Here is a 27,577-nt window from a genome sequence, read left to right as displayed (position 1 = left end):
CTTCATACAAAAAAATCTCACTTTGTGGTCTTATTTTCGTGGACAGATGTTGTTAACCGAAAGTAGAAAACGTAAAAATAATGCCTGAAACTAGATCCACGACACAGACCTCAAGGACAAGAAAAAACAACTTTGTTTTAAGGTTATCTTCTGTACTGTTCAACCAATCCAGTAAATGTGGAGGAGGGGTTACTATAGAGCGCCACCCTCTCGCCAAGTTAATGTCCAAAAGCGGAAGTCGTGTCACATACCTTTCTATTTCCCCTGAAAATCGGAACATCCGGTTATTAGGGACTCAGCAGAGGCTATTGCGGAGTAAACGCTCTCGCTTTGCCTCTTCCGCTATACTTTCAAGAGGCCACACAGACCGAAGGAGAGTTGCCACCTTTTGTGGTGTTGTCAATATTCAGACATGTATGTATTCATAAATTACTTCACCCTGACGAGCGATAACACTTGGCTCTAGAGTCTTATTTAGACACGTACAATCTAATTGATTGTGACAGGCTCTCGGAAAAGAAGATTATCGTGCACTCTCATGCCTCAGCCTTGGAGAAGCGGCGGTAACAGGCAGCTTATCCAGACCTCGTGTATAAGATCTGTTAGCTACTGAGAATTAATCAATGTAGGGTGCTAAATAGTTAACGCGGCTAATTCGCTTTACCACAAGGCACCTTCCTTGAAAGGTTGTCATTGATTATTTCATAGTTTCCCCCTGTTTTTAAGGTTTCTCAAAGGGTAAACAATGCCATGCCATAAAGATTTTCCATGATGGAACACTTTTGGCGACAAAATGGCTTTGCGTAATTACGCGTAGATTCCAGTATAATGGCCATGGTTAGCGTGTGTTGAAATATGAACTCTATCCAAGTAGCTAGTATTAGGAACATCTGCTAACGTTACTCAGCAGTAACGTGATATGCTATTAAATTACCTCACTTCTGACCGGGACAATATTTGAAGCGCAACATGCCCAGTCCAACAGACACCACCAAAACCACATAGGCTAGTGGAAAATAAATATTAACTTTAGGAAGTGGTCACACAAAAAAAACTGGTTCATACTCACTTGTTTTTATCGGTGCTCATTCTGCCAGAGTTTTGTCCAGCGTTTCCTCGGGGATGACTCCAGAAGACTGAAGCCGATGTCCCAATCGCCTTGCTCAATGAAAGCAAGAAAGTTGTTGAGATTGGTTTCAAAACGATGCGTACAAACTTTATTACACGAAACAATTTAGCAACGTTGGTCTCACTCCATTAAGCAACTCTCTCCTGCCTTTGAGAAGAAAGAATAAACTCATAAAGAAAAGTTATTCAAATGCGTATACAACTATCTGGCAGTAATCAATTACATTTAATCGGTTCGACAACACATAGAAACTGACTTTTAGATTATGTATACCACGATAGCTTTTATCACACCATTCTAAGTAAATATTCGAAGTTTCGCGATCGTTTTCGTATTTCTCTGCGTGTGTCTGAAGAAGCTCTTGAGTGCGGCGTGTCTTTTTCCATTTTTTAAAGTTCCATCCCTCTTTCAACGTCACGCCACAAGTGGGAGGTAGAGGTCAAAAAGTTAGAGATATTGGGCTCTGCTGGATTTCTAGTTATCACACATCTTTCCAATAATGAATTTCTCAGCAGCAGGGTGTACAAAGAAAAAAAAGTAAAGGTGAAACTGATGCGTAGGCCTATGTTTACTATCTAAACAAATGAATTATGGGTCAACATTCCAAGGCCTATTGATAAGGGATAATTATTAAATGTGAAATCACCAAATTACTATTTTTTTTACCCATTTTTTGGGGTTGTGGTTCATAAATATAGGCTAATGATTAATATATATGATTAATACATGTATCCACTACTATGAATTAGAAATTGCTATTTCTTTTTTTACTTTTTGGATGATGTGTATTGTCATTGTATCAGTGGAGGCTGATGGGAGGAGCTGGTTTCCATATGTGTGATACCGTTCCAGCCATTACAATGAGACTGTCCTTCTATAGCTCCACTGCTAGATAAAAAATATTTTTAAAAACTTTCATTTTCAATGACTGTCTAGGAACAGTGGGTTAACTGCCTTGTTCAGGGGCAGAACGCTAGATTTTTTTTTTACCTTGTCAGATCGGGGATTATATTTTGCAACCTTTCGGTTACTTGTCCAACACTCTAACCATTAGGCTACCTGCCGCCCCATATTACTACACTGTTGGAGCTAGAAACATAAGCATTTTGCAGCACATGAGATGACATCTGCAAATCTTTGTATGCGAATAAAAACTATAACTGCACTAAACCACCTACACTCAAAGTTCATCTATATTTCATGGCCATGATAGGTCTATCATACAGGTACACATTTACACCTGACAGCCTCTTTTATTGTGTAGATTCACCGCCTGTCTGATTATCAACTATTTGTAAGTAAATTGGTAATAACAGATTGGTTTGCAATTTAACACTGCCCGTGGCACCTTGCTCAGCCTATAAAGCTCAAAGACCCTCTAGACCAGGAAGTTAGTATAGCTCCATCTTCTAGGCATATGCTATGCACTTCAGATAGGCTTTGCAGGGACCAACTGGGAATGTTTCCTCAAGGATCCCACAAAACGTCCCTATGGTCCTTCAAAATGGTAGCCTATTTTTTTTGCAGTTCATAAAACATCCCAAATGACTACCAATGAAGAAATACATGTTTTTCCCCCCTTTCTCATTCATATTGAAAAACACAAGGCATGAAAGTGAAACCAAGCTATACAAACCCATTATAGTACCCATGCAGGTCAATACATTTAAAAGGATTTAAAAAAATAATATATACAAATGATCAGGGGTGCAACTTTGGTTTTAGAAGTGGGGGGGGGGCATAATATTTATAATGTATTTTTTATCCAGTCAGATAAACACTTCCAACAGCCTACCGGACTGCTCGGAGGCGTCCGCATGGTCCTAAAGCACACCCTTGCCTCGCTTTGTATCACATTCCAATGATAAGACTGGGGGGGACAAAAATGCAATTTCAGAATGTGGGGGGGTCATTCCCCCGTTCCCGTCCACAGTGAAATTGCGCCCCTGAAAATCATTGACATCATTAATTACAAAACAGCATCAAATACAGTGTCACTTTGTTTGACAGATTCCACATCTCCTCACTGGCTCCCCTCCAGGGCAAACTGACGGTGATCAGCTAATGTTTACAAGGTACTGAGAAACTCTTTGACCTTGATGAAAAGCACACAACAAGCTGTTAGCACATCATGAATAATGATATTAATGTGAGTGTAATTCGTGCTTCAGGTCAGTGCAAGTGTTTGATGTGGATACAATGTGGAGCAATGCTTGGATGTGCGAAAGGATGACAGTACTGCAACTGGACAGGAAGTAAAAGATTAATTCACATCAATAACCACATTTCCACCAAGTGTTTATTTGAGTAAAGTCATACCTTATTAAAAAAAAAAAATGTTCTATGGTGGAATCTTTTTGTGTCTGTAAAATTAATTATGTGCCAAATGGCTGTGAAAACACAGATATTGATATAATAACCATCATATGGAAGTAAACTTAGTGTCACGTGATGATATGGTGTGTGGTCCTACTACAACTCCGGAAACCATGCAGTTTATTAGGATACAGATTAAATTATGATGAACTTCACAGGGTGGTGAAAGTGCACGGTGATGAACTTGATGCTGCTTTACAATAAGTATCTAGGGTCTTATTCTGGTGACATGATGATCGATGCTTGACTGCCTTTTGACCAATACAAATATTCTCGCTCTTTATCCATAATAATCTAATCATGTAGACTAGCCTACTGTACCAGCACAGCCTACCTGCACTGTGTCTGTGAGCTGTTGGCTAGAGCGCACGTGCCAAGACCAGAATAGGCACATTTTCTATTTAACTCAGCAGTTTTTGTGACAAAACTATCTGTAGAATTGAACTTTAGATTTGTATTCGATACATGAAAATTTAAGCAAAAAATTACATTTTGTGCACTGTCATCACTTACCCATTTTTATCTGCAGCAAGTCCATTTGTCTCTTGGGCTCAAACTAGACATACAAATTCTCCTGTTGACTGGGCTTCCTTCAGAGCACTATAAAACAAATTTGCAGGATTGACCAGGAAATCCAAATCCGATTTATATCTATCTAAATGCAGTCACAGAGAACCTAAACAACCATACCAAGTTCTGGAAGCTAATCAAATCAGTGTCAGGTTCTAATGTATCCTCTGACGTTCCTGACCATTTATTAATGGTGGATTTTAGTGAAGTGAAGGATAAAGCTGATATTGTATGGGGTTTTTAAACAAGCACTTCATATCTGCTGGCTCAATTTTTGATAATGGTGGGTCCCAGGCCTCTAATGTAAGCTCTGTTACAGTAAACTAAGATATAGGCCCTCATGTGAACCATTTTAACTTTGAGCCTGTTTCTTATGCTGATAGCAGCTGGTATTAGTACTGAACCTGTGGCTCACATTTTCAACTTGAGCCTCTTGACCAATTCCCTACCCAGCATTTGGAAATCAGCTCATGTCCTCCCACTGCTAAAGGGTGGAGATCCCTCAGATGCTAATAATTATTGTCCTATCTCCAAACTCCCTAACCTGGCCAACGTCTATGAATCCCTAGTGAACTCAGTTAAAAAAACTTCTTAATTGAAAAGAACATACTGAGCGGGGTTCAGTCTGGCTTTAGATTGGGGCCCAGTACCACAACTGCAGCTATGGCAGTGACAAATGACATCACTAATGCACTTCATAAAAAGCAGCATTGTGCTGCTCTGTTTGTTGATTTATCAAAGGCATTTGATTCAGTTGACCATGAATTGTTGCTAGCTAGACTCAGTAACATTGGTCTCAGTGAAGGGGCAGTAAATTGGTTTAGGAACAATCTTTCTGACAGAACACAATGTGTATATACTGACAATCACAAGTCTAGCTTTCTAGAGATTAATATAGGTGTGCTCCAGGGTTCCATTTTATCTCCTGTGTTGTTTTCAATTTGTATTAATGATTTGGGAAATGAGATGCAACCAGCAAAGTTGCATCTATATGCATATGATACAGTCATATATTAATGTGGTCCTTCTCTGGTTCTGTAATGAACACAATGGGAGACAGAGAGCTGGTTTCAAGCGCAGGGTGTTTAATTGTAAAGGACAACAGAAGGAGGCAGGTAGCTGGGTCCAGGGGCAGGCAGAAGGTCATACACAGGGGGTCTGCAAGCCTTCCTTTATTGTCTACAACTGGTCTTGAATGTACAAAACATGTATGACCTTTACCAGAGCTCGTACTCAGACAGAGAAGGTTAGCATTTTCACATCTTGTGGCTTATCCGTTGAAAAAGTGTCATCCTACAAATACCTTTTATATGGTTGGATGACAAGTTGTCCTTTAAAGTTCATATTGATAATCTTGTGAGGAAGCTTAAATTGAAATTGGGTTTTTACTTTCGTAATAAGGCTTGCTTCCCGCTTATGGCTAGAAAGAAGCTTGTTCAGGCCACTTTTCTCTCTGTAATTGATTATGGTGACTTGTTGTATATGCATGCAGACTCCTCTGTCTTACAGAGATTGGACTCTGTTAATCATGCATCCTCGAGCTTTATTACAAAGGCCAAGTCACTCACCCACCATTGCACCTTGTACCAAAATGTTTGGTTGGACCTCACAAATGTGCCTTTATGTGCATATAAAGTATGTGTTCATCTACAAAGCCCTCTTTACCTATGTAGTCTGGTCTCCTTCACCACCAGCAGTTACCATATCCGGTCTGCTAGGTGGTTGCTACTTAATAAGGCCCCCAGGACATTTACAGTATTAGGCAAGACTGCCTTCTCATCTTGTGCAACAGAGCCAAGGAATAGTCTACAATCCATGCTGCATCTAGATATGTTAGTGCCTCTGAATGAATTTACATTTTTGATGGGAGACTGTTACAGAGGAGTGTAAATGCTTATTGAGGCTGGATCATGTTGTTGAATTGTATTGTATTGTTGTACGTTTTAGTTCTGTAATGTATTGATTGTTGCTGCCTTCTTGAAAAATACTCTTGGTCTCAATGGGCTTTTTTCCTGGTTAAATAAAGGTTAAATAAATCAAACAAAATTTGTTATAATTCTACACCAAAATGTAAAATATTTCTGATTGAATCTAATAATCTAGTTAAGACATCCATAGTTAATAACAAAAAGAATGACATGTTCTTCAGTCATTATAATGCAATTTTTTTCTGAGTGAATACAATTGCCCTTTTTTTCCTTATTTTTAGTACATATGTATTTAAAGTGTCTTCTTGTTTTTACCTGTGTGGTTTGTTTTGCGTTAGACATGTTTGATGTAGTGATGTAAATTGTTGATTGCTGGTAATTTGTATTTTAAAAAGCAAGTCCACTTTGAGGAAAAAAAAAACACTAGTTGAAGAATTCACATGTTGTTTTCTTTATGCAGATTCTAGAATATTTGCATGAAAATCTGTCTCCAATTGAATGGAAACCAAGTTTGTGTGTGTGTGTGTGTGTGTCTAATGGCCTTTTGTGATATCAGCCATAGCATTGGTGTTTACTCTCAACATGAAACATTAACATTAGCAGCTCTTCGGGACTAATTTCCATAAGTGAAACATGTATGTAGCCGTCTTTTGCTGTGTTCACGTACTAGTCGGTACTAGGAAATTCAGAAATGTACGACTTGCTAACTGGTTGTAGTTGTAAACGTGCCACGTTCAACCAGTTAGCAAGTCGGAAATGTCAGTTTCCTAGTACCGACTAGCACATGAACGCGGCATTTATCAACATCCCTGTACTAATAAGGAAGAGGAACGTTGAAACGTGTCACCTGTTCAGTGGCAACCCGTCATTCAGGGCAGGTTGGGCAGAGCCCCACCTGTTTTGAGCCCCACCTGTTTTGCATGTTATTTTTGCATTAACACGTGTCACATATCAGTTTGCAAACAATGTAAAAACAATCATTGAGTTAATAAAGCCACATAAAAACATATTTATTTATGTTTGCTTTCTTTTGTAAGGCAGTTCTAAAATGCAGGTGTTTCAGCCTTGCTCAGTGTTCTGTCACTCATGGGGACAACATGTGAGAGCAAAATCTATGGGTAGAGCTAAAAACATTCAATCCCCTTGGGTGCTGCCATAGATTCATTGTTTTTCTTGGAAAACCCTTCTCATCCCTCTACCAATAACTTGACTGTAGTCAGTGATAACAGGATGTTTTTCACTACTGCCCCCCAAACAGCTTTCTTAACAAAAATACCAGCTAAATATAGTCACATCTATGTCCTTAGATGCGGGCTCCGCTAGATATGTAGTTACTACACATCCAACCAATAGTTCATTTGTCAGCAGCACGGTGTAAAAACACAAAACAACTCATGGTGAAACTGATGTGTAGGCCTCTGATTACTTTCTAAACAAATGAATTATAGGTCAACATTCCAAGGCCTATAATAACTTATTATAAAATATTTAATAAATGTCCGATAAATAGGCCCTAGCACACAATTATTGTATTTTTTAGATGAATGACTGACAAATGTGATTAATAAAATATGTAAACCACTACTTTGAGTTAGAAACATAACTTTGCTATGCAGCACCTTATAAAGGGCTGGAGTGACCACACACTTTTGGCAAACCAAGAACTCCACCAAATGTAACTGAACTAAACTGCACTCAAAGCTCATCTACAGGTAACAGACAAAAGGAAACACTTGAGTAAATGAGGGATACAAAGTATATTGAAAGCAAGGCTTCCACGCAGGTGTGGTTCCTGAGTTAATTAAGCAATTAATACATCCCATCATGCTTAGGGTCAAGCAGGATAGCCTAGTGGTTAGAGCATTGGACTAGTAACCGGAAGGTTGCAAGTTCAAATCCCTGAGCTGACATGGTACAAATCTGTCATTCTGCCCCTGAACAGGCAGAATTTGTTCTTAACTGACTTGCCTAGTTAAATAAAAGTTAAATAAATAAAAAATTGTCATTGAAAATAAGAATTTGTTCTTAACTGACTTGCCTAGTTAAATAAAAGTAAAATAAATTAAAAATTAAAAAAACACATACCCAGTTGACCATTATTTTGGCTAGAAAAAGAGATCTCAGTGACTTTGAAAGAGGAGTCTCAAAAGGAGCTTAGGGGGTTTAAAGGGTCACCATATCTCAACCCAATTGAACACTTATGGGAGATTATGGAGAAGCACCTGAGACAGCATTTTCCACCACCAGCAACAAAACACCAAATTATAGAATTTCTTGTGGTAGAATGGTACTGCATCCATCCAATACAGTTCCAGACACTTGTAGAATCTATGCCAAGACAGATTGTGATGGCCCAACACCCTATTAAGACACTATATGTTGGTGTTTCCTTTATTTTTGCAGTTACCTGTAGTCGTGGCCAAAAGTCTGCTGCCTCAGTTTGTATGATGGCAATTTGCATATACTCCAGAATGTTATGAAGAGTGATCAGATGAATTGCAATTAATTGCAAAGTCCTGCTTTGCCATGCAAATGAACTGGAAAAAAAAAATGTCCACTGCATTTCAGCCCTGCCACAAAAGGACCAGCTGACATCATGTCAGTGATTCTTTCATTAACACAGGTGTGAGTGTTGACAAGGCTGGAGATCTCTCTGTCATGCTGATTGAGTTTGAATAACAGACTGGAAGATTCAAAAGGAGGGTGGTGCTTGGAATCATTGTTCTTCCTCTGTCAACCATGGTGACGTGCAAGGAAACACATGCCGTCATCATTGCTTTGCACAAAAAGGGCTTCACAGGCAAGGATATTGCTGCCAGTAAGATTGCACCTAAATCAACCATTTATCGGATCATCAAGAACTTCAAGGAGAGCGGTTCAATTGTTGTGAAGAAGGGTTCAGGGCGCCCAATAAAGTCCAGCAAGCGCCAGGACCGTCTCCTAAAGTTGATTCAGCTGCGGGATCGGGGCACCACCAGTACAGCGCTTGCCCAGGAATGGCAGCAGGCAGGTGTGAGTGCATCTGCACGCACAGTGAGGCGAAGACTTTTGGAGGATGGCCTGGTGTCAAGAAGGGCAGCAAAAGAAGCCACTTCTCTTCAGGAAAAAAATATCAGGGACAGACTGAAATTCTTCAAAAGGTACAGGGATTGGACTGCTGAAGACTGGGGTAAAGTCATTTTCTCTGATGAATCCCCTTTCCGATTGTTTGGGGCATCCGGAAAAAAGCTTGTCCGGAGAAGACAAGGTGAGCGCTACCATCAGTCCTGTGTCATGCCAACAGTAAAGCATCCTGAGACCATTCATGTGTGGGGTTGCTTCTCAGCCAAGGGAGTGGGCTCACTCACAATTTTGCCTAAGAACACAGCCATGAATAAAGAATGGTACCAACACATCCTCCGAGAGCAACTTCTCCCAACCATCCAGGAACAGTTTGGTGACAAACAATGCCTTTTCCAGCATGATGGGTTCTCTGCCATAAGGCAAGGCAAAAGGGATAACCAAGTGGCTCAGGAACAAAACAAATCGATATTTTGGGTCCATGGCCATCAGTCAGGATGTGGCCCAGAAGTGAATTGACAGCATGCCAGGGCGGATTGCAGAGGTCTTGAAAAACAAGGGTCAACACTGCAAATATTGACTCTTCGCATCAACTTCATGTACTTGTCAATAAAAGCCTTTGACACTTATGAAATGCTTGTAATTATACTTCAGTATTCCATAGTAACATCTGACAAAAATATCTAAAGACACTGAAGCAGCAAACCGTGTGAAAATTTGTGTGTGTCATTATCAAAACTTTTGGCCACGACTGAATATTTCATGCACATGAAAGGTTTCTTACCGGTACACATTTTCACCTGTGGCGACCTATTTTATTGTGCAGATAACAGGCAGTTTGCTGCGAGGGCCCGTTTGATCAAGGCTCTTCACCAACTGTCTGATTATGAACTAATTTCCAAGTAAGTGGGTAATAACAGATTGGTTTGCAACTTAACACTGCCTGGCACCTTGCTCAGCCTATAGAGCTCACACTGACCCTCCAGACCAGGTAGTGAGTATAGCTCTATCTTCTGGGCATACAGTATGCTATGCACAGCACTTCAGGTAGGCTTTGTAGGGACACAGGGAAGTTTTGTTTCTACTAGAATCACACAAAGCGTCCTTAGGTTCCCTCATTCTGATAGGCCTCAATTATTTTAGGTGTTCATAAAACAGCCCAAATGATTACCAATGAAGAAATACATATTCGTTATTTTTTTACACTTCTCAATCATATTCACAGCAAATGTGTAATTGTTCAAATCTCAGTGTTAAGGTAAAAAGTGTGGTTTGTCAAGTCCTTCGCCATAGCAGTCATTCTGAATGCAGGTTGTGGGTGATAAAATTCAAATGATTGAATTTCCTCTCTGGCTGGATTCCAATAGGAATTACTATTCCTACACATACCATCATATTGTGATTTTGTCACACCCTGATCTGTTTCACCTGTCTTTGTGCTTATTATCCCCAGTGTATTTATACCTGTGTTCTCTGTTTGTCTCTTGCCAGTTCATTTTGTTTCATCAAGCCTACCAGCGTTTTTCTGTGCTCCTGTCTTTCTCTAATTACTGTTTTCCTGGTTTTGACCATTCTGCCTGCCCTGAGCCTGCCTGCTGTTCTGTACCTTTCGGACTCTGCTCTGTATTACTAACCTCTGCATGCCCTTGACCTGCCGTTTGCCTGCCCCCTGCTTTTGTAATAAACTTTTGTTACTTCAAAACAGTCTGCGTCTGCATCTTCTCCTGAGCCTTGACATATTTGCAGGTCGGATGTGGCCCATGAGCCAAGTTTTTCAGACCACAATGTTGAGGATAACTAGGCAATAATAACTAATGGCCTTATCAAATATATAATACATGTAGGAGAACTCTTGGCCACGGGTAGTGTGTGAACGCATCCAATCCCAGTGGCGGTCCGTCCTGTGCCCAAAGAGAGAACCAGAGGCCGCAATGTGCATTCTCCTGTGTAGCAAAAAGATACACCTCGGCTCTCCCGAAAGTTCCCATAGCTGGTGGACAATGTCGGGTTGTAGGCGCTACTCGTCGTCTCGAGGGTCAAGAGCCTCCTCTTGACATGAGGTCCACCCCCACATTGAAGTGGCCTGGAATGTGGCGTACCATCAATGAAAGAAGACACTTGGTGAGTTCACAGCCACAGTTCCTCCACCAAGGTGTGAAGAGCAGGAGATCTCACCCCACCTTGGAGGTTCACATAAGTCACTGTGGTCTGGTTGTCTGAGCAAACCAACACATTGTGTCCTCGATGCATGGGTGCGATGTGCCGTAGCTCCAACAAAAACGTTTCTAGTTCTAGGAGGTTGATGTGGCGTTCTGTTGGAGGCCACACACCTACGATTACCCGAGCTTGTCATGTTCCGCTCCATTCTGAGGACACCCAGACGCGTGAGATGAGTCACCAGTTGGGTCATGTGTACGATCGCCAGCTCTACTGATGGGGTGAGAACCAGCAGAAGGTCCAAGTATGCCAGAACCCTGACTTCCTGGCGATGCAGTGGTTCTATTGCCGCCTCCACGCATTTGGAAAAGACGCGAGGTGCTAGGACGTATCTTGTGTACTCGTATGCCACTCCTTGGAAAGCAAAGCTCAGAAATTTCCTGTGATGCCGAGGCAATGGCACATGGAAGTACATGTCCCTGCTGGATATGCTCCAGAACGAGCTTTGTCATGATCATGCAGAAACGTCAGACTTGTTTAAGGCCCACAGATCCAGAATTGGCCTCACACCACCCTGCCTTCTTTGGCATGAGAAAATAGGGTGAGTAGTGCCTGTTGTTTCTCTGCTCTTGGGGAACTACTGTTACCGCCTCCTTCACCAGAACCTCTGCAATTTCCTTGTTCAGACCTGTAACCTTCTCTGGTTGCGTCATCACCGTTTCTACAACAAAAGGTGGAGGGGGCAACAAAATTGAATGGCATAACCTCACCTCAGCGTCCGATCTAACCAGGTGGGCAGAGGACAGATTTAACGCCACTCCCAATAATTATCTGATAGCAGGAGAGCGCAAAGTCGAGGAGCGTTCAGTAGAAAAAGTCTGTAGTCCTCTATGGCCCTGTCGGTCGCGGCCCATTGGACGTTGACACAGCCCATGGGGACCCCCTTGAAAGGGAAAGGATACCGTGTTACCTTTTGTGTGAACTGGAGGCGTCGGAGTGATGGTTACATCCGTAACCCAAGTGTTTGAGCCTGTCGAGAACACAGTGTGTGTGGGCCCAATGCCCATACTTGGCATGATTGGAAGTGGAACCTGTAGTGCAGGGGCCGTATGTGGTAACAAAGACGCTGTTTTACTAGACCTGGAAGGGTAATCACCATTGACCGCACTCCTGAGGGGGTCGTGGTGAGTGAGGGACAAACCCGCTCTACCCCTGCATCTGTGTGCATGAGAGGACAAGCTACAGCACTAGACGCAGAGTGAGGTAAGGATACCGGTGGTGGCAAGCCTTCTGAGCCATAACCAAGAGAGAGGAAGGAACGTCATCATCTCTGGAAGAGCCCTCAGAACCTGAGAGTGAGTATAAAACGCTTGAGGGGACATGCACACTGAAAAATGCCAAGTGTTTCCGCCGCACCTTGGAGGACAGCAGGGCGCAGCTGTGGGCCCAAGCAAACAAATCACATGTGAGTCCATGAGTTCATCTGACTCTGGGGAAGTAGATAAAGGGCCTCATTGCTAAAATTCTGAAGTATCCTTTTAAAAGAGCTTTTGGTGGTGGCTTCTTGCTCATGATATATGACGCCGTGACTGGATCAATTTGGCAGGATCGTCTTGAGACTTATCTTGTCATGCAATTCCTCAGACAAATATTCAGTCACCCTGAAGAAAGTGGGAGGCTGACTGTAGAGACACGCTCCTATATATAGGGGGAGCTGTACTCCCATTGGCTGGAGCGTGTGCATAATTATTTTGTCAGGCTATTGGCTGCCTAGGCAGTGGGCTAGACCACGAGCAGCAAAGCCCCACGATATTGTTAGCACATAATGAACATGGATATTAGCGTCAGTGTAATTGGTGTGTCAGGCCAGTCCAAGCGTTTGATGTGGACATGCGAGAGGATGACAGCACTGCAACTGGACAGGAAGTGCAGGACAAATTTCTACTAATGGCTTTTTCTGATATCAGGCATAGCATTGGTGTTTATCCTTAACATGAAACAGCTACAGTACATTAGCAGGTTTCATTTACATAAGTGAAACGTTTGTGTGTGTGCGTGTCTTTATCTACTAATTAGGAAGACTTCCCGCTTGACAACAAAACTTTAGTCACCTGTTCTCATTCTGTACAATGGATTAAAGTGAGCTAAAATAAATCAATCTCTGCCTTTTTTTGTTGAGTGCCTCAACTTCTTTCTGCTTCGAATGAGTCCTTTTGGAAGTTTTTCTTGGTAAGCCCATCTCATCCCTCTACCAATAACTCGACTGTAGTCAGTGATAACAGGATGTTTTCCACTACTGCCCTCCAAACAACACAAAAATACCAGATAAATATAGTCACATCTATGTACTTAAGACATACAGGCTCTGCTGGATTTCTAGTTATCACACATCCTTCCAATAATCAATTTGTCAGCAGCACGGGGTAAAACATGTATAAAAATCTCAAGGTGAAAGTGATGTGTAAGCCTATCTGTTTACTTTCTAAACAAAGGAATTAAAGGACAACATTCCAAGGCCTAATAATAGCTTATTATAACATATTTAATAAATGTCCAATACATTAAGCCCTACAACACATTTTTTAGATAACGATTCTAAAATGTGATATATTAAATTGAATAAAACTTAATACAGCACTTTTTAAAATGGTTATTATATATATTTTATATTTCCCCCACTCCAGATACAAACTTATACATACAAACAACAACTTACAGAGGACCACAAACAATGACTAAATCTCATCTGCCCAGACCCGCATGCTCACACCCCTATCCCTAGTGCCTGCATTATTGTTTGCCACTTGGCCTTAAATTGTACAAATTCATTTTCTCGGTCGCCCATGCTATTTCAATAATAAATCATTAGATTTTTTAATGATACGTTAATGATGGCAGATTGATTGATTTTCACGTTTTTAATGTTATTTCAAGATGAGTGATGAAAAGATAATCATCCAGCCCAAAGAGCCCCACAGTGGTGTCAAGATACCAATGAAACCTAGCGGTCAAACAGGGAAATGATTCCAATCGTTTTTCCAACATTACATTTTCCCATAAGAGGTTTCAGAAAAAAACTAAAATATGGGCTGTTTCGTGTAGGCTTACCCTGGCATGACTTTTTGAAAACCATATAAATCTCTCAGACAAGGTGACATATCAATATATTCGGCTTTATTTACTCTGTTTCGAAAATGCTAATTAGTATCAAAGTAGACATCACGCAAGACTACAAATACCTGCAAACTCCTGCACATCATCTCTAGCTGACATCTTTGCTAACAGGTATTGTGTCAATTTAAAACTTGCACAAGACAGTTCACAGAATTGTTAATTTAAAGAAACTTAGTTTATTTATTCATTACTACATTTAGCTAATATTAGATCGTTATAATCCAGATTCTTACCTTTGCCTCGATTCCGCAGACTCGTCCAAATCATCATGGCATTTGTAGTTTTTTTATGATAGTCACATTAGCAGCTAATTAGCATTTCATTTTGGGGGGGTAAATACAGGCAAATATATTGATAAAAGCCACCTTGTCCTAGAGATTTATAAAAACGTCACACCAGGGTAAGCCTACACAGATCACAGACCGTATTTTAAGTGTTTCTTTTAAAAAAAACTTAAGAGAAAACAAATTGTGTAAAATGATTGGAACCATTTTGACCGCTAGGTTTTATGGGTATTATGACTCTTAATGTGGTACTCTATTGAGTATCTCACTACACCTCCATATGCATGTCCTAAAATATGCACACAAATTAAAAGTAAATTTACATTGTAATACTTCTGACAGCCAACTGTCTAGCTCCGCCCATAATTTTTGAACTTCATAGCGTTCCCAGAAAGCATGGATTACTGAGTTATTATTCGTTTTACACTTAAGACATTACTTTGCTGTTTGCTGGAGAATGTGTGAATTTTGTCTCTTGTATAATACATTCTATACATTTGTTTATACTGGCTTAAGCGTTAATTTTTGTTAACTGTAATTTTGTTAGTTATGCTCGAGTTTTTGCTCGCCTGAGTTATACCTCATAAACTGCAGACCATACGATTGACCAAGAGAGTATTCGTTTATATTTTTCGTAGCTGTCTATTTACCAACACAAACCGATGCTGGCATTAAGACCACACTCAATGAGCTGTATAGGGCCATAAGCAAACAAGAAAATGCACATCCAGAGAAAGCACTACTCACTAGCTAAATGTCACACCTTGATCAGTTTCACCTGTCCTCGTTATTGTCTCCACCCCCTCCGGTGTCTCTTGTTTTCCCCAGTGTATTTATCCCTGTGTTTCCATGTCTCTCTGTGCCAGTGTATTTATCCCTGTCTCTCTGTGCCTGTTCGTCTTGCATGTTTCCAAGCCAACCAGCAAGGACTTTAAACAGGTTAACCTTCACAAGGCTGCGAGGCCAGGATGTGTACTCAGAGGATGCGCTTACGAGCTGGCAAGTGTTTTCACTGACATTTTAAACCTTTCCCTGACCCAGTCTGTAACACCTACATGTTTCAAGCATACTACCATAGTCCCTGTGCCCAAGAATGCCAAAAACCTGTCTAAATGACTATTGCCCCGTAGCACTCACATTTGTAGAGTTCAACACCATAGTGTCCTCCAAGCTCATCACTAAGCTCAGGACCTTGGGATTGAACACCTGGACTTCCTGACAGGCTGCCCGCAGGTGGTGAGGGCAACAACACATCTGCCACGCTGACCCTCAACACGGGGGCCCCTCAAGAGTGAGTGCTTAGTTCCCTCCTGTTCTCCCTGTTCACCCTTGATTGCCTGTCCGCGCACAACATTAATACCATCATTACCCCTGCTGACGACACAACAGTACTAGACCTGTTCACCGAAGATGATGAGACAGCCTATAGGGAAGGGAGTAAGTTAAGTGTTCTGGCAGTGTGGTGCCAGGAAAACAACCTCTCCCTCAACGTCAGCCTGACAAAGGAGCTGATGGTGGAATATAGGAAACTGAGGCCGAGTACACCCCATCCACATCGCCCTTAGATCCTCAAAAAGTTATACAGTTGCACCATTGAGCATCTTGACTGGCTGTATCACCGCTTGGTGCATTTAAACATTTCCTCTCTGCATTGTTGTGAAGTAAATCAATAAGCTTTTTACTGTTGTTTACGAAGCATGTGACAAATAAAATTAGATTTTAGAAAAGATCTGTGATGTTGAAAGAGGTCTCAAAGGAGCATAGGTTTAAAGGTTTATGTGTGTGTGCACATCTCAGTCACCATAACTCAACCCAATTGAACATTTATGGGAGACTCTGAGATAGCGTTTTCCACCACCATCAACAAAACACCAAATTATGGAATTTCTTGTTGCAGAATTGTGTCACATCCCTCCAATACAGTTCCAGACACTTGTAGAATTTATGCCAAGGCTCATTGAAGCAGCTCTGGCGGCTCGTGGTCCAACACCCTATTAAGACGCTTTCTGTTGGTTTTTCTTTTGGCAGTTACCTGTATATTTCATGCACATGAAAGGTTTATCTTACAAGTACACCTTTTCACCTGTGACAACCTATTTTATTTAGTAGATTATAGGCTGTTTGCTGAGCTTACACTGACCCTCCATATATTAGTTGAGTATAGCTCCATCTTCTGGGCATATGCTATGCACAGCACTTCAGGTAGGGTTTACAGGGACTTTTTGTTTCCACAAGAAGCACACAAATGTCCTTAGGTTCCCTCATACTGGCAGGCCTATTTTATTTTAGGTTTTCATCAAACCGTCCAAATGATTACCAATGATGAAATACATATCAATGTTTGCTCCCCGTCTCGTTCATATTGCTTAAATAACAACACCACATGCCATGAAAGTGAAACCAAGCTATACAAAATCATTATATGCAGTGCGATACATTTAAAATTCTTAAAAAATAATATATACAAATAATCAAAATCATTCATTACAAAAAAGCGTGTCAGGTTCCACATGTCTCCTCACTGGCTCCCCTTCAGTGCAGGATGTGATGGTCATCAGCTGATGTTTACAAGGTACTGAGAAACTCTTTGACCTGGATGAAAAGCACACAACAAGCTGTTAGCACACAACAAGCTGTTAGCACACAACAAGCTGTTAGCACACAACAAGCTGTAAGCACACAATGAATATGGATTAGCGTCAATGTAATTGGTGTGTCAGGTCAGTCTAAACATTTGATGTGGACACAATATGGCGCAAAGCTTAGACGTGCGAGAGGATGGCAGTACTACCACTGGACAGGAAGTGCAGGAACAATTTACCTCAATGTGTGTGTGTGTGTGTGTTTTACTAATGTCTTTTTTGATATCAGTTGTAGCATCTGTGTTTACCCTCAACATTCAATGGCTACATTAGCAGCTCTTCAGGCCTCATTTCCATAAATTAAACGTTGAGTGTGTGTGTGTGTGTCTGGGTGCGTATCTTTATCAACATCCCTCTACTAATAATTCAACTGTAGTCAGTGATAACAGGATGTTTTTCACTACTACCCTCCAAACAGCATGTTTCAAAAATACCAGCTAAATATAGTCACATCTAGATACTTCTGAAGACACTGCTGCATTAAAAATAAGTACCAATTTCCATGAAAAACAAATGGGCTGTAATTCTTACCTTTTCCACCATGTCCGCACCCTTGACCTGGTCAACTTTGAAATCTTCGTTAACATCTAGCGTCAGAATGGGCACGTTATTCAAATACTTATACTCCATGCTGTGGGTCAGGGCCAAGAGGGAATGGGACATACGGTTAGTGACAACAACGCAAGACACACACACACCGCTTATGCAATAAACTACATATTTTTTACTCAGGTCAGGCTTCTTAATGGTTGTTTTCTTGTTATTTCCTTTAAAGCCTGGATCTGCAGTTGCTTTTCACAACAGAAGCTGCTTGTGTTGAGAGAAAAAATAGAGTTTGATGGAAAAACAGGGGTTTGGCCCAGCCCTACTTTATTTCTTCACTCTCACAACAAAAGCATTGGGGCAGTTTCTGTTGTGAAAAACAACTGCGGATCTGAGCCCTGATCTGCAGTTTCTTTTCCCCACAGAAGCTGCCCCCAAACATGTGGGTTTTGTCCAGCCATAGCCACTGGACTGGGCTTGGGGAAAGGTGCGTTTTTGCGCTAAATCCCACCCACTCTAATGACCTTCATTGTCCCTCATATCCCCAAGCCAGCCCAGCGGCTATGGCTGGGCCAAAACCAATGCTTTTGTTCAAACTCAATTTTGTGGGGAGGCTTCTGTTGTAAAAAGCAACTGAGGGTTTAAGCAGAAATGGCTTTGTAAGGGAAGACATCCATCTTTGTAAGGAAATTCACAGCTCACAATAGACCTCAGAAACAAGCCTGTTTCCTGTCTCGTCCACCTTAATCTTGTTCCCACACTTCCACCCAAATGCATGAAGTCTGGTGGACCAACACATCAACTTGGCCTTCGCTAGCCAATAGAGATTAATTGGTTTTATCTACCAGCCAATCATGTCCCACAGCACCTTCCCCCTAACCCTCCCCCGTACACTAGCACACCACAAGCACAGAGCCACGACTCAGTCGTGTGATTCCCTCAAATTAAACGATGACATATACTTTACTCACTAGATCACTCCCATAACATGTTATGGTCAGTTCCACTAAGGCCAACTTTGAGTGGTTGATATCCCAGTCTTACATGTGATGTGCGCAATAGCCTGGATACGAGGTTACATCCATCTATAAAATGTAAAGGTTTAAGCTTTTTATTTAATGCTCCTACACACACATGCGCAGACACACATCCCTGCCTCAACCCACTCCCTTCCTCCCTCACAATACCATCAACACTCCCTCCCTTACAATACCACCAACAGTCCCTCCCTTCCTCCCTCTCACCACATGGTTTTGTGCTGCAGCCAGCTCTCATGTTTGAAGTGAAGTTTCTCCAGGTACTCCAGTGGAATGCCCTGCTCCTCCTCTCTGCCTCTCCGATGCAGCCTCTCCATGCATCTCTACACACACAAGGACCAGTGTAATTACATTGTTACCACACAGGTATAAGTGTACCTTAATTTAATGTTTTTCTTTTCTTTTGAGCATGAGGCGTATTCCAGTACGTTAAAGAACAATAGGCTACACTATATAATCGACTACAATGTCATTTAAATGTTTTGTACGGTAAGTTCCTGATGAACATGTAGTGAGGTCAAATTAGTTGCTGACCTCTGGTGCGGCTCGGAGGTAGATGATGCCATCCAGCTCGATGTGTTTTCCAAACTGTTTATGGAGCCAGCCGTGCCAGTCCTGGTAGATGGACCACTCTGTCTCGTTCAGACACTCACTCTCATACAGGTTTGCCGCAAAGATGTACCTGGAAACAGACCCAACAACAACAAAAATGTACCTGATTTCCCGTAGAGCATGGCGCTTGCAATGTCAGGGTTGTGGGTTCGATTCCCACGGGGGACCAGTATGAAAAAGGTAAGAAAATGTATGCACTCACTACTGTAAGTTTCTCTTGATACGAGCATCTGCTAAATGACTGAAATGAAACCGACACAACAACAACAAAGATGTTCCTGGACACAGACACAACAACAACAAAGATGTTCCTGGACACAGACACAACAACAAAGCTGTTCCTGGACACAGACAACAACAACAAAGCTGTTCCTGGACACAGAAACAACAACAAAGCTGTTCCTGGACACAGAAACAACAACAAAGCTGTTCCTGGACACAGACAACAACAACAAAGCTGTTCCTGGACACAGACACAACAACAACAAAGCTGTTCCTGGACACAGAAACAACAACAACAAAGCTGTTCCTGGACACAGAAACAACAAAGATGTTCCTGGACACAGACAACAACAACAAAGCTGTTCCTGGACACAGACAACAACAACAACAAAGCTGTTCCTGGACACAGACAACAACAAAGCTGTTCCTGGACACAGACACAACAACAACAACAAAGCTGTTCCTGGACACAGACACAACAACAACAAAGCTGTTCCTGGACACAGACACAACAACAACAAAGCTGTTCCTGGACACAGACACAACAACAACAAAGCTGTTCCTGGACACAGACACAACAACAACAAAGCTGTTCCTGGACACAGAAACAACAACAAAGCTGTTCCTGGACACAGAAACAACAACAAAGCTGTTCCTGGACACAGACACAACAACAACAAAGCTGTTCCTGGACACAGAAACAACAAAGATGTTCCTGGACACAGACAACAACAACAAAGCTGTTCCTGGACACAGACAACAACAACAACAACAAAGCTGTTCCTGGACACAGACAACAACAACAACAACAACAAAGCTGTTCCTGGACACAGACAACAACAACAACAAAGCTGTTCCTGGACACAGACAACAACAACAACAAAGCTGTTCCTGGACACAGACAACAACAACAACAACAAAGATGTTCCTGGACACAGACAACAACAACAAAGCTGTTCCTGGACACAGACACAACAACAACAACAAAGATGTTCCTGGACACAGACAACAACAACAAAGCTGTTCCTGGACACAGACAACAACAACAAAGCTGTTCCTGGACACAGACAACAACAACAACAAAGCTGTTCCTGGACACAGACACAACAACAACAAAGCTGTTCCTGGACACAGACAACAACAAAGCTGTTCCTGGACACAGACAACAACAACAAAGCTGTTCCTGGACACAGACAACAACAACAACAACAACAAAGCTGTTCCTGGACACAGACAACAACAACAACAAAGCTGTTCCTGGACACAGACAACAACAACAACAAAGCTGTTCCTGGACACAGACAACAACAACAAAGCTGTTCCTGGACACAGACACAACAACAACAACAAAGATGTTCCTGGACACAGACAACAACAACAAAGCTGTTCCTGGACACAGACAACAACAACAAAGCTGTTCCTGGACACAGACAACAACAACAACAAAGCTGTTCCTGGACACAGACACAACAACAACAAAGCTGTTCCTGGACACAGACAACAACAAAGCTGTTCCTGGACACAGACAACAACAACAAAGCTGTTCCTGGAAACAGACACAACAACAACAAAGATGTTCCTGAACACAGACACAACAACAAACATGCACCTGGACACAGACACAACAACAAAGCTGTTCCTGGACACAGACAACAACAACAAAGCTGTTCCTGGACACAGACACAACAACAACAAAGCTGTTCCTGGACACAGAAACAACAACAAAGCTGTTCCTGGACACAGAAACAACAACAAAGCTGTTCCTGGACACAGACACAACAACAACAAAGCTGTTCCTGGACACAGAAACAACAAAGATGTTCCTGGACACAGACAACAACAACAAAGCTGTTCCTGGACACAGACAACAACAACAACAACAAAGCTGTTCCTGGACACAGACAACAACAACAACAACAAAGCTGTTCCTGGACACAGACAACAACAACAACAAAGCTGTTCCTGGACACAGACAACAACAACAACAAAGCTGTTCCTGGACACAGACAACAACAACAACAACAAAGATGTTCCTGGACACAGACAACAACAACAAAGCTGTTCCTGGACACAGACACAACAACAACAACAAAGCTGTTCCTGGACACAGACAACAACAACAAAGCTGTTCCTGGACACAGACAACAACAACAAAGCTGTTCCTGGACACAGACAACAACAACAACAAAGCTGTTCCTGGACACAGACACAACAACAACAAAGCTGTTCCTGGACACAGACAACAACAAAGCTGTTCCTGGACACAGACAACAACAACAAAGCTGTTCCTGGACACAGACAACAACAACAAAGCTGTTCCTGGACACAGACAACAACAACAACAAAGCTGTTCCTGGACACAGACAACAACAACAACAAAGCTGTTCCTGGACACAGACAACAACAACAACAAAGCTGTTCCTGGACACAGACAACAACAACAAAGCTGTTCCTGGACACAGACACAACAACAACAACAAAGATGTTCCTGGACACAGACAACAACAACAAAGCTGTTCCTGGACACAGACAACAACAACAAAGCTGTTCCTGGACACAGACAACAACAACAACAAAGCTGTTCCTGGACACAGACACAACAACAACAAAGCTGTTCCTGGACACAGACAACAACAAAGCTGTTCCTGGACACAGACAACAACAACAAAGCTGTTCCTGGAAACAGACACAACAACAACAAAGATGTTCCTGAACACAGACACAACAACAAACATGCACCTGGACACAGACACAACAACAACAAAGAGGTTCCTGGACAATGACACCAACAACAAAGATGTTCCTGGACACAGACACAACAACAAAGATGTTCCTGGAAACAGACAACAACAACAACAACAAAGGACATATGAGAGTGGTGTGCTTAGAAGCAATGTTAGAGAACTATTTCCTTGGTTATAGAACTCTAAACCCTATCCTTGGTATCATATCTTAGACCCTATCCTTGGCATCCAATCTAAGATGACATGTAACGTTGCCACGGTTGACTCTCCTGGTGAGATGTCCTGTTCATCCATACCTGTCACTGTAGACGGAGCGCTCGAAGAACTGCACAGGGTTCTCTGCCTCTCTGAGCTTCCCATTGGTGGATTTCATCTGGGCGCGGACCCTGCTCATGCAAGCGTAGGTCTGGAAGGTGTAGGCCCATCTCTCTGGCTTCTCATACATCATCTGCAGCACGTTACTACCACTCTTCTGGGACATGGTCAGCTCCTGGGGACAAAGAGGAGAAGGTGGGTTTAATACTGAGGCTAAGAGAGATACAATACCATTAAATGTACTGTATACCCTTGCACATCAAAGAATAACAACCACAGAAATACCACAGCAATACAGTTATAATCAAAGAGTTATCACAGATATATTGTATTGTGTGTGTGTATATTCTGTAGCATCGCGCTGTAGGCTAACCACTACTGAGTGAACAGAGAGTGGTGCAAGGCTCTGTGTGTGTGTGTGTATCACAGGAGGTTGGTGGCACCTTTATCCGGGAGAAAGGGCTTGTGGTAATGGCTGAAGCGGAATAAGTGGAAGGGTATCAAATACATTAAACAAATGGTTTCCATGTGTTGAATCCATTCCATTTGCACCGTTCCAGCAATTATTATGAGCCGTCCTACCCTCAGCAGCCTCCACTGGTGTGTATGTGTGTGTGTGGTTGGTTAGGTGGTCCAATCTGACCACAGGATATGGAATGTGTTTCCAGTTTGGTCACTGCACACATAACTCATCATTCAAAACCTCTCTTCAATTTCGGCATGGGTGTGGTCAGTGTAGAAATTAAGTAGCAATTTCCAGTGGTGGAAAAAGTACCCAATTGTCATACTTCAGTAAAAATAAAGATACCTTAATAGAAAGTGATTCAAGTAAAAGTGAAAGTCACCCAGTAAAATACTACTTGAGAAAAAGTCTAAAAGTATTTGGTTTTAAACATAGTTAAGTATCAAAAATTCTATGTAATTGCTAAAATATTATACTTAAAACTATAAGTAAAAGTATAAATAATTTCAAATTCCTTATATTAAGCAAGCCAGATGGCACCATTTTCTAGTTTTTTCTTTATTTACGGATAGGCAGTGGCACACTCCAACATAATTAACAAATGAAGCATGTGTGTTTAGCGAGTCAGCCAGATCAGAGGCAGTAGGGATGACCAGGGATGTTCTCTTGATAAGTGCATGAATTTGACAATTTTTCTGCCCTGCTAAGCATTCAAAATGCAACAAGTACTTTTGGGTGTCAGGGAAAATGTATGTAGTAAAAAGTACATCATTTTAATTAGGAATGTTGTAAAGTAAAAGTTGTCAAAAATATAAATAGTAAAGTAAAGTACAGATACCCCCAAAAACTACTTCAGAAGTACTTTAAAATATATTTTACTTAAGTACTGTACACCACTGGCATTTCTCAATGAAAACATCCAAAGGTAGCGTGTCTGATTCTAATGGTGGTGGGAGGGTGTTGGGGATGGGCATAGTACTTATTCACCATGTGGTGTAACAATAATGTCAGAATACCTCTTGATATTACAGTGGACAAACCCAGCTGACTATGTAGAGTGAGAAACTGAAATAGTAGGACAGACATATTTGACATGATTGAACTGAAGATTGTGGTGGGGTGATGTATGTTGGGTGGAGCAGCCAGGGTGTAGTGGTGATCAGTAGTGGTGCCCTGCCCCGTCGCCATACTCAGCTGTTCAGGGTGGGGGCCATCTTTTCCTGGGTGTCTATTCGAACAGACACTGACCAGTGCAGAGTGGGACAGATGGCAGCTGCTGTATTATTCTAAACACAGCACATACTGTACACACACACTAGACTAGGACAGTATGTACCGTATACAGGGGGATTTAGAATACCGTAAATAATAATCATAATTAAATAACAATAATTGGCTGTGGGGTTGCGTGCTATGCCAACGCTTAGAACTAACTAGAAGTTAAAGTTGCACCGCCAATTCCTTGTTGCTAAAACTCAAATAGTTAGCCTAATTTCAGTTCATTTCAGCTTATGTGCCAAAATAAGATAGCATAGTGTAGAGGAATCATTGTACCATCCAAACCGCTGTGAAATATACTTTCAATAACCAATAATATTGTTGTTTCAGCTGTTTGAAGCTGGTGCACAAACCAGAGAGTAAAAGATACAAAAACAAAACTTAAGAATGGGGAGTATAGAAATAGCACACATAGAACAGATCTACTGCTACTTAGACTTGCTTTCAAGTAGAATAATAGGTCTATAACTCATATTTCTATGTGAATTTGGTCAAGTCACCCAAAAAGTTACATATTGCCACTTTAACTATCTACGATGTGCCAAATAAATTATCTCCAGCTCAGGAATCCAGCTATGCACTTGGTTTGCTAACTTGCTAGATATGTGGCTAGCTTGCAAGATCACACTTCTAGGTTACAGCAGAGAATCTGCCCACGGTAAATAAATACATTTGGAAAGAAATAGCGCCCCTTGTATGCACTGCCGGTAATACTGTATACTCCGGTATGATACAGGAACGGTAACATCTCAATACCCCCAACCCAAACACTCACTCTCAATGCACACTGTCATACTAAGGGCAGGCATGACACAGAGCTGTCTATCATGCCACAGAGCTATCACACACACAGAAAAATATGTATCGACACAACATTTACATTTTAAATATCCGTACACCAGGGGTAGGCAACCCTGGTTCTGGAGTGACGCAGGCACCAGAACTGTTAAATTTACTGTTGAACTGTTGAATCATTAAACTGATCAATGAGCCCAGTTGGTCAGGTGTGGTACCTAGTTAGAACAATACCCTGCATTACCTGTGGCACTCCGGGAAGAGGTTTGCTTACCCCTGCCATACACCCTGACTAGCAGCTGTCCCATTATGACAACATTCAGGGTTCCTCTCTGACTGGTTTCATCAGTTCATTCCTCCAGGGATGAATGTTATCTAGGTTACGTTCAAAATGGCACCCTATTCCCTAAATTGTACACTACTTACACGACTACAGCACTATGGGCCCTGGTCAAAAGTAGAGCACTACATAGGGAATAGGGTGCCATTTGGGACGCATACCTAATCTAATTTCTGATGAATTCCTGGTGTTAGTAACTGGATAGAACTTTAAACCACTACGGAGAGAGCGGATAAATAACACTCTCTTCCACTTATCTATAGGTGAGAAATATTCAGCCCTGATCCAGACATGTATGCATGAGACATGCAAGTAGTGGCCAATCTTACCATCTGAGTTGAACTCTTTGCATGGGTTAGTATGTATACCGTCTGTGTGTGTTCATTAATCACAGGTCAAACTCATTTGAGGGATGGGTGAAAGTTCGGTCAGATAAGCATACTGTACCTCAAACTCGCTGTGTTGTGTTTGTACATTGCACCACCTGGCGATGGGTTCGGGCACTACTTCCCAGTCTTTGCTCTGCTCTTCCAGAAGGCGCACGAATGTAGATTTGCCCGCCGCTGCGGAAATGATACTTAAGTCAGTTTCCATTTCTCCGACAGCTATACAATTTCAAGTTCAACCATATCATTATCTATTTACAATCTTTAAGGACATTTCAGTTGAAAATAACTACAGTATTGTGACTACATCTCTCACTAGAATAACACGGAAGCCTTGGTGCGTGACATTAAACATATTGTCATAGTCATTTTATTTTTAACCTTTACTTATCCTGCGCATCAGCTAGCTAACGTTACATTATTTAATTTAATCAACGCTAGCGACAATGCACGCTCTATAGTTAAACGTTTTAGTTACGAGCTAGCTAGGGACAGTATAGCAATTGTATTACTTTTAGCAATCCTACATCCAAGTTGGTGACCAGTTTAAACTAGCGTTTACTTACCAATGTTGCCTTCTATTGAAATTCGTTTAGTCTTGTCCATAATGTCGTTTAAGAGACTAGGACCTGCTCTCTTCGGCGGCGTGGGGGACATATTATTTTTATTTGATTTTTTAGATATGTGGTCTATTTGTCTTGAACTCGAAGGTTTCGTTTCAGCTGTCTGGACTGTAGTATCTTCAATTCAGATGCAATAGGTTCAGATGGCGCGTTGTGGCTGAAACTGGCGGCAACAGCTTAGTCACACTAAGCAGCCTATCATGGGAGTTTCCTCAGGTCTGTGGTAGGAGGGAGATCGCCCCACCTACTATTTTACTGTTTGTTGCGCCACTGGTTATAACGACCCTATTCAACGGATATTTTATTTATTTTATTTAACCAGGTAGGCTAGTTGAGAACAAGTTCTCATTTACAACTGCGACCTGGCCAAGATAAAGCATAGCAGTGTGAACAGACACAGAGTTACACATGGAGTAAACAATTAACAAGTCAATAACACAGTAGAAAAAATATATATAGTCTATATACATTATGTGCAAAAGGCATGAGGTAGGCGAATAATTACAATTTTGCAGATTAACACTGGAGTGATAAATGATCAGAAGGTCAAGTACAGGTAGAGATACTGGCGTGCAAAAGAGCAGAAAAGTAAATAAATATAAACAGTATGGAGATGAGGTAGGTCAATTGGGTGGGCTATTTACCGATAGACTATGTACAGCTGCAGCGATCGGTTCGCTGCTCAGATAGCAGATGTTTGAAGTTGGTGAGGGAGATCAGTCTCCAACTTCAGCGATTTTTGCAATTCGTTCCAGTCACAGGCAGCAGAGAACTGGAACAAAAGGTGGCCAAATTAGGTGTTGGCTTTAGGGATGATCAGTGAGATACACCTGCTGGAGCAGGTTGATCAATATGATTTTATCAACACGAGACAAACTACATGATACTATAGGTCTACA

The 27,577-nt window shown here is 41.6% G+C and overlaps 2 protein-coding genes and 1 long non-coding RNA gene across 4 annotated transcripts in view; 1 reads left to right on the top strand and 2 right to left on the bottom strand.

Annotated features, from left to right (window-relative positions):
* LOC109868847 (electrogenic sodium bicarbonate cotransporter 1-like) overlaps positions 1-1,509 on the bottom strand; it is an 84,596-nt gene extending 83,087 nt beyond the window's left edge. The window contains exon 1 of the mRNA XM_020458576.2: positions 1,070-1,509. Within this exon, the coding sequence (XP_020314165.1) occupies positions 1,070-1,089 (20 nt within the window). The 5' untranslated portion in view covers positions 1,090-1,509. The remainder of the gene's footprint in view (positions 1-1,069) is intronic.
* On the top strand, positions 270-6,903 carry LOC109868848 (uncharacterized). The gene is made up of 3 exons (XR_002251950.2): positions 270-414; positions 3,140-3,204; positions 3,301-6,903. It is a non-coding gene; the product is annotated as an uncharacterized LOC109868848 (long non-coding RNA).
* A 10,023-nt stretch (positions 6,904-16,926) lies between these two features.
* Positions 16,927-26,900, bottom strand: LOC109868562 (deoxycytidine kinase). Of its 2 annotated transcripts, none has more exons than XM_020458201.2 (7): positions 26,622-26,900; positions 26,117-26,232; positions 22,775-22,968; positions 19,435-19,582; positions 19,108-19,223; positions 17,852-17,951; positions 16,927-17,270 (listed from the first exon to the last, which is right to left on the bottom strand). In XM_020458201.2, the coding sequence occupies exons 1-7, from the start codon at positions 26,710-26,712 to the stop codon at positions 17,244-17,246; spliced, it is 792 nt and encodes a 263-aa protein (XP_020313790.1). In that variant the 5' UTR covers positions 26,713-26,900; the 3' UTR covers positions 16,927-17,243. The 2 variants fall into 2 exon arrangements, with proteins under 2 accessions (XP_020313790.1, XP_020313791.1); XM_020458202.2 differs by having other exon boundaries at positions 17,122-17,293; positions 26,622-26,853.
* Positions 26,901-27,577: the final 677 nt, after the last annotated feature.

The sequence above is a fragment of the Oncorhynchus kisutch genome, linkage group LG23 (genome assembly GCF_002021735.2).
Source record: "Oncorhynchus kisutch isolate 150728-3 linkage group LG23, Okis_V2, whole genome shotgun sequence".
NCBI lineage: Eukaryota > Metazoa > Chordata > Actinopteri > Salmoniformes > Salmonidae > Oncorhynchus > Oncorhynchus kisutch.
Note: the sequence above shows the minus strand (reverse complement) of the source record. Positions and strands in the feature narration are given on the sequence as shown.

Excerpts from the sequence above, each read along its gene's own strand:
- LOC109868562 (XM_020458202.2), bottom strand. The coding sequence starts at position 26,712 with ATGTCCCCCACGCCGCCGAAGAGAGCAGGTCCTAGTCTCTTAAACGAC. Across the intron at positions 26,233-26,621 it reads TTCAATAGAAGGCAACATTG|CGGCGGGCAAATCTACATTC; the intron begins GTAAGTAAACGC and ends TCATTTCCGCAG. Across the intron at positions 19,224-19,434 it reads ACCTCCGAGCCGCACCAGAG|AGATGCATGGAGAGGCTGCA; the intron begins GTCAGCAACTAA and ends TTGTGTGTGTAG.